The 11,445-nt window shown below is 33.3% G+C and overlaps 1 protein-coding gene across 1 annotated transcript; it reads right to left on the minus strand.

Annotated features, from left to right (window-relative positions):
• Positions 1-29: 29 nt before the first annotated feature.
• LOC148277303 (uncharacterized) lies at positions 30-6,117 on the minus strand (the record flags this gene model as incomplete). Its single annotated transcript, XM_088233080.1, has 4 exons — positions 30-691; positions 1,791-2,147; positions 2,659-2,877; positions 6,011-6,117. Coding segments are annotated over 3 exons (648 nt in total), but the record flags the coding sequence as incomplete, so codon positions are not given.
• Positions 6,118-11,445: the final 5,328 nt, after the last annotated feature.

An 11,445-nucleotide genomic window follows, 5' to 3' on the forward strand; every position in this document is an offset into this window, starting at 1 on the left:
TGATAAACTTCTCGATCAAGTTTATAATATTTTTGTTATTTTTTTGATAAAAAAACTAGTTCAAAGGCATTGTATATTACATGGTATTGGAGAAAATGTCAATATAATTCACCATCACAGATAATTTTAACATGTACTATATATACCATATAAATTATAATACAAGACGATGCTGTGGATTCTTAATAAATAATGCATAGTTGTTTTAAAAATAAGTCAAATAAAATGTATACAGCAGTTATAGAAAAATATATATAAATATACATATTTTGACAACTCAGCATCCTGGATATAAAAACTAATAATATTACATAAAAAGTAACATAAATACTATGGCACCATTTGAGACTCAACCCAGTTGCCTTGTGCCCCATAAATTGTTGAATATAATGTACTTAGTTCAATCTTATAACAGTATAATATCGGCCTAGCTATAAGTACTTACATCTACATAAATATTCCTCACCTAGCTTAGTGTTGAAATCATCATCTTATATCAATATTTATATGGTAGCCTTACAAATCTTTGGAGTACCAAAAAGAGTAAAGTTTACTTAAATTAAAACACTGAAATAATTTAAAATGATATTGTATTTTGTACAAGAGACATTTGTAACAAAGCAACTGATGGTAAATGACATTGACTAGGAATCATTTGGAGCCACTGACGTAAGTTTGTTTTCTCCTCGTCCTGAAACAGGGGAAAATGCAAACATCAAAATTTAATCATAATATAAATATACAAAACACTATTTACAAGTGCAAATATCCAGACAAGAGGGCTACAAAAAAATTGGTAACATGACCATTTTGTATGTACTTGAGAGGAAACGCGGTTTGACTTTTCTTCATATAAATATATTCCCATATTTTCTGCCTGGATTATGGCACAAGTGTCTAAAGCAGGGATTTTTTACACACTTTAGATATTGAAGTGTCCCTATTGTTCTCTTTTTTTTCGATAAATTGTTCATCATTTGAACTAGGACCATCCAAAAACCCTTAAAAGCACCCAGTTTAATCTGCTGTCTTCAAACGTACCGTATACAAATGTGATAACTATTTTTAAAACGAGCAGAAGGTACCGACATAGAAAATTACAGTCTGAAAAAACAACCAAATCGGTTCAGTTTTGGGGTACGGAAAACTGGACACCGAAATGTGCATTTTGTTGATTTTAGTTAGACATAATCAGTCTGACCTGCAGTTGTCTTTTTTGCACAGTATCAGGGAGACATTTGCGAAAGAGTGAGATAAAAACAAAGTTTAAATATCATCAAAGTTATCAGCCACCGCATTTCCTCTTAAGACCAAGGAGAGCCAACACATTAGTCTATAATGTATTTTCTTTTATTATTTTACAACAAATTAGTCGTTAATGTATTTTTCTTTATTATTTTAAAACAAATTAGTCAATAACTCTTAGCACCTTCACCGTACACTGCGCAAATACAGCAAACAGCTTTGGCAGCATTATTCCCTCAATTGAAAGCGAACAGAAAGAGGTTTCAAAAATGTTCACATTCTTCTACACATTCCATTTTGAAGGCTTGTAACCCAATAAAATAATATATGTATCGTAAAGAAAAATACAACATTTCGTAGATCAGAAAGTTTTTTTTCACCGTTTTTTTTAAACTTTTGGTGCTCATTTTTAAATTTTAAACACGACAAAAGGCATAAGTTGTAGTCGTCGTAACATAAGTTAACACCTAATATTTTTCTTATTAAATGTTTTTTTTTAATGCATTTGTAAACTTGTTTCAGATGTAAATTACTGGTATACTTACAATGGATCCAAAAGTGACATTGTAGACTAATCCGACTAAATGTCGGGCGGAGATTCGAACGCCTCCACCTCGTGTTTCTTCCTCTCGTGTGGCTTGTGTTTCCGCTTGGGTCGCAGCTCACAAGCGCAGCCGCTCCTCACTCTGATGTAATCCAACATCCACCCGCCGTCGGGTAAGGACGATATCTGGCGCTGCCTCCGTTGTTGATGTCTCTGAGGATGGTCTCCACTCGCATCCCTGGCCAATGCGTATGTATACGAATACTTCTGAACGCAGCGAGATTGGTTGTAAAGTTTGCGGTCAACAAAGCGACACGGTTTGTTTTCTACATCTGCCCGGCATGACAGCTCGTAAAACCTGAAAATAAACATAGTTTTTATTTTGCTAAGATATTCTTCACAAAGGGTATCTAATGTCTTTGAATGTGTATTCTAGAACTCATTATTTTTAATGTGAGATTCAATGACAGGTCACAAACATGTAAATACCTTTGAGTAATAATTAAATCCCGCTCATATAGATGCCCCTTTGCTCTATTGCATAGAACAATAGCGGTCCGAATTTTTGGTTTGGTTTTTGGTTTAACAACAAAAATTAAATTTAAGATAATTATGAACTGAAGATCCAGCTACTTCAGTTTTGCTTCCTGGAATGCATGGTTCCAGAAAAAATAATGATACTTAGTAAGACTAAAATATTATTACCTTTTCTTCATAATTTCGAAACCCTATTTAACAAAATGTCGTCAAAAATGCTAGATACTGCACACTTTATAAGGATGACAGAGCTCTATATTCATTGCGAGATCAGGGCAATCAATATTTATTACTGACATGAGATAATAAAATGAAAAGTAGATGTTCGTCACCTTTGCCTGATGTCTCCGTCCATATAGAGGTCCACGTACATGCCCTGCAGGTTCTTGCCCCCCGTGGGCTCCACCATCTCCACCACCGAGGGGCAGCAATCCACGGGGCCTCCGAGCTCGCCGCCCTCCCGCCTCACTACGGCCTGCATCTCCCGCGCCGTCAGCCAGCTGCGCTTCTGCCGACCCTCCCCGCTGCCACTGTCCCTGTCCGAGGATGCCCTGCAAAAGTCAAACCATTCATTCACCAGTTCCTCACAGCAGGCATTGCCCATACAATAATGAAAAGATCTTTGTACAAATATTCCACTACACTTTTTTTCTTTTGTCTGTTTGACGTATCCCTAATGCAAAAGTACTGACGTTTGCAATTTTCGGTTGCAGAACAATTTAAAACAATTAATTCAGTATAATTATACTGTAATACGCAACACATTCAATAATAACAATTATTTATTAATGTCAAATTGTTAATTTTGACAGTTAGTAAATATGAATGGTACAGGATACAATCAATGAATGTCTACAAAGAAACATTTGTTTATCAAAGTTTTCTTTAAACACTTTTAATTTTCAAACCTCTTGGACATTAAAATAAACTTATAAATATGAAGGAAACAGCTTAATATAAAAATAGTCTAGACTGTTTTATAATCGTCATCATCGTTCCCTTTCCACATCTGATGGTGCATAGGACACTGCATTAGTACACCAATCGCAGCATATCTTGATCATTTTTGTTTCATGAAGGTAATATGATCAGTCTTACGCTTCAGGTACCTACTGTTTTACAATAATGTAAAATGGTTTTCATTAATATTAAATTATCTCTTAATTTTCAGTATTTGACTGACCTCCAATTCAATTAAGTTAGATTGAGGATGACAGATAAATTGACATTGAAAGCAGTAAATGTAATTCTAAACAAACTAAAATCTTTAGTAAACAAAGAGTTTTTGAAAAAAATAAAAATTCATTCACCGTTCATTAAAGTTAAAAAAATGATTTTGCAATCTGCGGATCTGAAAAGAGGTCACAGGACCTTTAGAATGGATCTGGGCTAGTGAGGCTTTCCATGACATTCAATTCAACACAGCAATGATATCCAGTTCAATTATCTTGAAAAGTACAGCCTTTATGTCAAATTTGGATAAACAGAAATGTAGATCATGTGAACTGCCGTCAGATGGCGTTATTAGTTTAAAATAAAAGTTGACATCCATTCTTTACATCCTGTACCCTTCATATGTTATGACTGCCACATTTTGTATTATGGTAGTCTTGATGAATTGTAAAAGATTAAAGATAAATATCACATTAGAGTACCATTATGCACTCCGTATGCGGTTATAATTAATTTCATAGTTATGGCAGTTTGGCGCAGATTACTATGTTTCTTTTATTTTACTTACCCTTGCTTGACAGGGGGGTACGATTTGTGTATTTTTGAAATTCTATTTTTTAATGTAATACATTATATTACATATTTTAAATGAATAATCAAAAAAATAAATTTACAATTATTGGCTTCAAGTTTTTGTAAGAAGAAATTGGTTAAACATGCTTTAAAAACATTTAAAAAACATATAGAGCTGGTTTTTAAAAATAAACTTCAAAAAAATCATTACATTTAATATTTTAAACATGTACATGCTGAAAAATTTGGTTTTTATTCTAACCTTAGAGCAACTGTTGTAATATTCTAACTCTTGTCAGATTTACAAACTGCAATGTTTTAAGACGTGTGATGTTAAGTGTTACATTATGTGGTAGCAGACTTAAGTGGAATTTAATGGACATCCTATAGTCTTGTCCTTTTCTCTCTCTATGAATACTGAATGGAGCCTCTCGCTGAATTGAATAAAAAATATGCGTCTTTAATATTTTTGATTCCCCGGCAGCTATCCTAATTAATCTTCCGAACACATCCTGACCAGAGAATCATTTATATCCCCTTCCACCTCTATATGAATACCAAATGAAGCTTCTCGCTACTGTCTATTTACTGCTATCCATGGCCCATGGCTCTTTCCTATAGATTCTGTTGGGTAAACAGATCTGGCTTCCAAAAATAATTTCCAAGCTTTCAATAAGTTTTGTTATTATTTTGGCGAATTGATCAGGTCCAATATAATCCCAGTCAGCAAAGAATTCATCTCCCTCTTTTCTTTAATCCATTTAAGCACCAATTATGTACTTTTGGATTATCTTCTTTCGGCACACAAGGCTATAAGGCCATTTTTATGTTTGGAAGGGAGCAATTTTTCCTTGTATGTGGGCACTCCGAGTCATCAGCTGCTATATGGGGTGGGCAAGCTATAAATGTCTCTGGACTGGCGCACTTGAAGCCTAAGATTGATAATCTTACCTTCGTGTAAAGATGCTTAGTTGATATAATAAGTAGAGGAGCATGGGTAACAGTGAATCACGGGTTACAACAGTGAATCGTTTGCAATAGCTTTTACACTATTTCATACCCCATTCTACCATAGGTACTAGTCTCCTTCACGACATTAGAGCTAGAGGATATGCTGCTTTGCTTTTGTCAATGTGTTCGAACAAAACTATTATTTCACTTGAATTTAAAAAAATCTTTTTTTCTTTTTGGGTTGAAATTTTGAAAGGTTTGCTTTTTCTCTTCATTGGTAGCTGTTTAGTATTTAAGTACCTACACTATTTAAGTTTGCTGGGAGAGGAAATTGTTATTTTTTTTATATTTACAAAAACTGTCATTGGGTTACGATGAATCATTTCACCTTGGGTCACAGTGGATCGTTTTTCTTCATACAAATAAAAAGTTGTAAGTCGTTTCCAGTTTCATGGATTACCAAAGGCAAGTCTAAGCAGAGAGGGAAGAGCGCCAAGACAGAAAGGAAAGTCCATTATTGCAACTGATATCCCAAATAAACTCGAAAAAGAAAATGTGTTTTTTTTTTTTATCTTCAAAGCCTTGTAGAATTTACATAAATTACAAAAAACACACAGTTTATTATTTAAATTAGCACCTTTTATTTTATTTTATTAGCATAATTCAGTATATTTATTCCAGTCTAATCCGTTGAAACCTTAAGGTTGATCCATTGCGACCCACTTCTGGGTACCAGTGGATCAATTACTTACCTTCAACTAATAAAAAAAATGTTTCTAATTAAAGTGCTATAAAATAATAGCGAAATGAAATTACTTTGAAGAAGATGAATGCCTCTTTTGATTTCATCAGAGAGACCAGAATTTATTGATGAACTTCAGAGCTACGGAGATTTTTGAAAAAAGTGATAGATTGTAACCCACATCATTGATTTAATCAGTTTTTAACAGAAAGTTGTATGTTTGGCATGAATTTGAAAAGACTTACCAGTGATTGGGGAAGGGCGGCAGCTTGCGCACGAAGCGACCCACGCTGTAGGAGCTGTTGTCGAGTGCAGCGACACCAGAAACCTGAAGGAGTACGGCTGCCAACACCTGCAACAAAACAGATTATTAGGACTAAAGAAAGCTTAAATGGTGCAATATGTCTACTATCTTATTGCGAGCCGTGTAAAAAAAACACAGAAGATCTAGTATAGTTACATACACTGTCTTCTAAAATGAGCATATACCATCTTTCAGGAATTAGCAAGCAGCCTGTTAGCCACGTATCTATTTACAAAATCTACAGAAGCTACCCTTCGGACATCTTTCTTTATTTTGTTTACCATAATTTTAAAACAGTGCTTTATTTATATTTATTAGTGATCATGGCAACCAAAAATTGGAGGATACTCATTTTTGGTTTATAAAAAAGTTTGTGTAATCAAAATTAGTTTTTGGAGGATCCCAATCAGATTCTTTCCTTTAACTCTCTGTAATTTCGACCCATTTATTTCTTTTCACTGGATTTGGGGAATGCAAAAATAATATTATTAACTCATATTTATTATATTTTTAAAACATGTTCCTATCAGTGCGTCTCTGCAAGTAAGGGAGCTTCGCAATTGTGCTACTAGGCGTAGTTTGACGTTTACAAAAAAATATATTTATATTTGAATATTAATTTTTTTGCACTTATTTAATCACTAATGAACAAATATTTATCAATGAAAAGTTACACAATCCTTTTTACAATGTTAATCCGAAAAGTGTTTATATGCTTTCATGACACAAGCAGGCATTTTGATTTCGATTCTAAACGTTACACCTGTCGGGCAGTCGAAGAACGACTAAAAAATATGCGTTGGGCATGAGTTAAGTGTCATAATTTTTTAGGGCTCAGGGCATGTCAATGTCATATGTCAATGATAGTTATTATTATTCTAACTAAAACTCTTTTATGCTATTCCTGTATGAATGCTTTGTTTTTATGTTTGTCTTGTCTTATATTGTTATCAACCGTCCTTTTTAGTTTTCTTGTTTTTAAGATAAATACTATTTTATTTAATTTGAATTTGTAAATATTTATGACATGTTACGTGTATTTAGGCCGATATTATGTTTAATATAAAAGCCTCATAATAAAAATATTAAAACGGTGAACGTGGCTCCCTTTTGTGCATTGTCAAAATATAAAAATTTATTTACGCATGCGCTTGACGTTGATGCGCAGTTTAAAAATGCCATAAAACAGTAATATTAATGGGGTATTCTGCATTATAAAGATCAATTATTTTAACAATGTTTGAGTTTGTCCAAATAGTTGCAGACTGGCATCAGACTGGCTGGTCTGCAAGCATTTGGACATACTCAAACATTGTTGAATTAACTTCCTGGTAAAAGAAGAAGCATAAAAATTTGAAAGTTGTTTTCAGCCGTTGCTTATTACGTGAACTGGTTCAGCCGGATGAATTTTACCCACATAATAAAGGTTTTAGCTCTTTTACTTTACAGCAGTCAAGATATGGAAGAGTTGAGGAAATGTAGACGTTCAAACATAGGCAGAATGGTGAATGGTATAAAGTGTGTGGCCGCTTAAATCAGCCAATGACAGGCCATAAGCCCTGTGAATTCCTAGACTTCCATATTCCTTTCTCAAAAATGTTTTCCCTCTCTGTTGCAACAAATTTAGATCGACTATTTTATTTATTTCCATGAAAGATGCAAATTTTCCACTGTATTTTTATTTTTTTATTGATTTAGTGTCGGTCTCGTGGTGTTGTAATGGTTAGCGCATTTGCCTACCATGCAAGAGGTCTCGGGTTCAATTCCCGGCATGGTAGATACGAAATATTTCTTAAAAATAGTGTTTTCATACTAGAATATTTCATATCCCCTGGACTGGTACCTGAAGAGTAAGACTGATCATCTTACCTTAATGTAACAATAAATGATTAAGATACGCTGCGATTGGTGCAATTGGTGAACGCAGTGCCCAATGCACCATTAGGGGTGGAAAGGGATTGATGATGATTTAAAATAGACGTACTTACGAAACCATCAAATCCCCGTCACCTATTTCCGATTGAGAGACGAGTATTCCGAGTCTTCATTTCAAGATATTGTATTATTTTATTTATTGCATAAAACATTTTATATACAAAGGTAATTTAAGAGTCCTCCTGATTAAGAAAACATTTTCTGAGGAGGACTGTACAGTGTTCAATTTTTTTTCCGTATTTTAGGTAGATAAAAGAGACATTTGAAGTCAGCAAATAAAATTATCGCTATGCGATGTTTCGATACATAATGGGGGTCAGTTAAAAAAGTAATAATTCTTCTGTACATGTGATGTCACTGAACTTCTAAACGGCTTAACCGATTTACGTGCGGTTTTCAGCAATATGTAGATCTTTGCGCTGCGCATTGAATTTTTCAATCGAATATGTAAAAACAAGTTAGAAGCATAAATCTTTTTTCATCAACCTACCAGGGTTACATTCGACGAGAATGCACATAAAAAAAATGGAAGGATGTTTTTTTTATCTATATAAAAAGATTGTTTTTGAATGTTTATAAACAACATTCGCTTTTTATGGATCCCAATCAGATTCTTTCCTTTTATTTCTTTTTACTGGATTTTTGGTAAAACTAAAATAAAATTAACTGATATTCAATACATTTTTTAAAATCGCATTCATGAATGAAGCGCACCCCTGTTGGCGAGAAGAGCCGAGTTTGACATTTGAAAAAATAAATATATATTTGAAAATGAATTATTTTATGTTTTGGAACTCAACCATAAACAAGTACCTAGGTACTTACTTATCAATGAAAAGTCTTTTTCCAAGCTAATAGCAGGCAAGCTAACGTTCGGGCGTGACAACGTCTCTTGGGTCCGCTAGTATTATTATACATTGCGCGTAATTATCCTAGCAAACAACCTTATATTATTTAATACCGAATTTGGTTTGCATAATATGACAGGCGGCATTTAAAAATAACATCGTATCAAGGAGCCAATCTAAAACCTTATTAAACGTGTTAAAGTATCGTGTGAGGTTGTGAAGCATTATTTTATAGATCGTCCATCAATACGATGCATTCATTAATTACAGGATAATTCAATATCCTCTGATGAAGTGCTACTCGCGGATTGACCGGTTTTACTAGTAACTAGTGTATACTTCAGCGTTATCATCAGCTTCTTTGCCACTGACTTTAGTAGGCAGTGCTGGAATTAGATAAAGTTCCCTGTGAAGTTTGATATTTTGCAGATAATAATTATATTTTTTTAAGGTATCTACCTTCAAATATTGCGCGATGTGATACAGGTATTTTAATAGCTTAAAAAAATTGTATCATAACTATTTATGTATAGTAGGTAAATATCACTTTTTTTTTACATTTTTAAAGTAAAAAGGGCCTATGAAATACCGTCCAGTAAAAAAAAATTGCCACTTCGCATATTTTTTTTTTTTAATTTGTAATTTTTAATTCCCGCAAAAACGGTCATTGCGTTGGCCACGCTCCTAATACGTCATGATTTATGTTCATTTTTAACTTTGTTCCAAACTATTCAAATTTTTAAAGAACCTCTAATTACTTTCAATGCAAAACATGTCGCGTTTTTCTAGTGACATATATTTTTTTTTATATATTTAAAAAAAAGTTATATATGGAAACATTTCTCCACAATATCCATATTGATTTTGTAAATACAATTGATTATTCTAAATCCATTTAATATATTTTTATCAGTATTCTTATTACGTGATATTTCCCTATTCGAGGCAGTTATGCGTTAATCGATTTATTCATCTTAACAATCACATACTAAAAAGTACACACGTAAAAGTTTACATTAGTTCTTAAGATGCAATGAATTAATAAAGCAGAAATAAATACAAATAAAAAATAATATGTCTACGTAAGCACTTAAAAGACTGTGGTCGAAAATTCCTCAGCCATCGGTGCTGTAAAGTGAGTTACATTAAGCAAAATATGAGATATTTTGAATAACATTTTATTAAAACAAAAAAATATAATACATATTAATACTGTTTTTTTCACCATGAGGAAGCTCAGTGCTACGGGAAATTGGAAATAAAAAATTTCCATTTAATTGTACGGCAAAGTTTCTCGAAAATGTATTAAAAAAATATTCAGTAAAAGTAGACGACTTGAATGACGTCACAAGTTCTTGTGAATCAACCAATCAATTACAACGGAGACATGTGTTGTGTTATATATCCGGTTTCCAGGAAGCCATTTTTTTAGCGTTTAGTATATTTTAATAGCTACGGGGCTGACTATTAAACTAAGCCAAGTTTTTATTTTTGCTTGTCGCATTATCATTGGTACTTTTAAAAAAAGTTTTTTAATTACTCCGCCCGTAATGTCACTCGTTCTATTCGGTGAGTTGTCCCGATTGAGGTGGTTGGCTTCACAACACTATATCATCGGATGATTTAGAAGAACTTGTGACATCACTTTAAGTGGTTCATTTTACTTTAATAATTTTTATTATATTTTTCATACATTTTTGAGGAACTTTGCCGTTTAATTAAACGCTCTAATTTTTACCGCGTGGAAAAAAATATCTTTTATATCCAATTTCCCACAGTTCTGAACTTCATCATTGCCCCCTTTCCTAGAAAACGATGCTTTCCTTGAAAAAAACACAATAGTATTATTTTTAGTTCACTAATTTTAGCCTGAAATCAGTCACATTCGAAAAAAAATAATCACAAATCCTAATATTTTCATTGTCTGCCAATCACGAAAAACGACAAATGACCCGAAAATCTTAAGGATTTGGTGAAAACAACATTTTTATGGGATTTGTCATTTTTATTTTCACCCCTTACAAATTTACTGCCAAGAATAGTCACGAAACAAGATGGGAGGTGAGGGGGGCATTAACCCAAAATGAAAAAGGCATTACTGATATTTATACACTCACAACCGCGAGTGTGTCAGGTTTGATTCAATGTTTTGCGGTAATTCAATAATATTGCACCCCTAGGCACCGTTGTGTCTAAAGTTAGCTATTTTGATCATCTATGAATGAAGTTTTTTTTCTCTTTGCTCCCTGGGCTGGTATTCCAAACGCTCTCGCGGCCGTATTATCTCGTGTAAATACACGAGAAAAACAGTTTTCTCTTGCCGTGAGAGTGGTTTAGAATACCACCCCAGAAGGTGCAAATTTGTCTAGGCGTTTTTTATTTTTTTAATGGGAGTTGCAGTATAATTGGCCTTGCTTATCTCTTAAAAGACTGTGGTAAATCATCCCTTTGCGCGCGGTGATGTAACATCGTGTTACCACTTGTAGTAAGACGGAATGTACTAAAGTTCAGACATTAAAAAAATGGAGATATAATGTTTAATAATTATTTTTTTTTTATAATTTATGCAAATAAACATATAATTCAGCCCTAC

Source organism: Micrasema longulum, unplaced genomic scaffold, assembly GCF_059751315.1.
Source record: "Micrasema longulum isolate JH-2025_06_02 unplaced genomic scaffold, ASM5975131v1 h1tg001054l, whole genome shotgun sequence".
NCBI classification, from domain to species: domain Eukaryota; kingdom Metazoa; phylum Arthropoda; class Insecta; order Trichoptera; family Brachycentridae; genus Micrasema; species Micrasema longulum.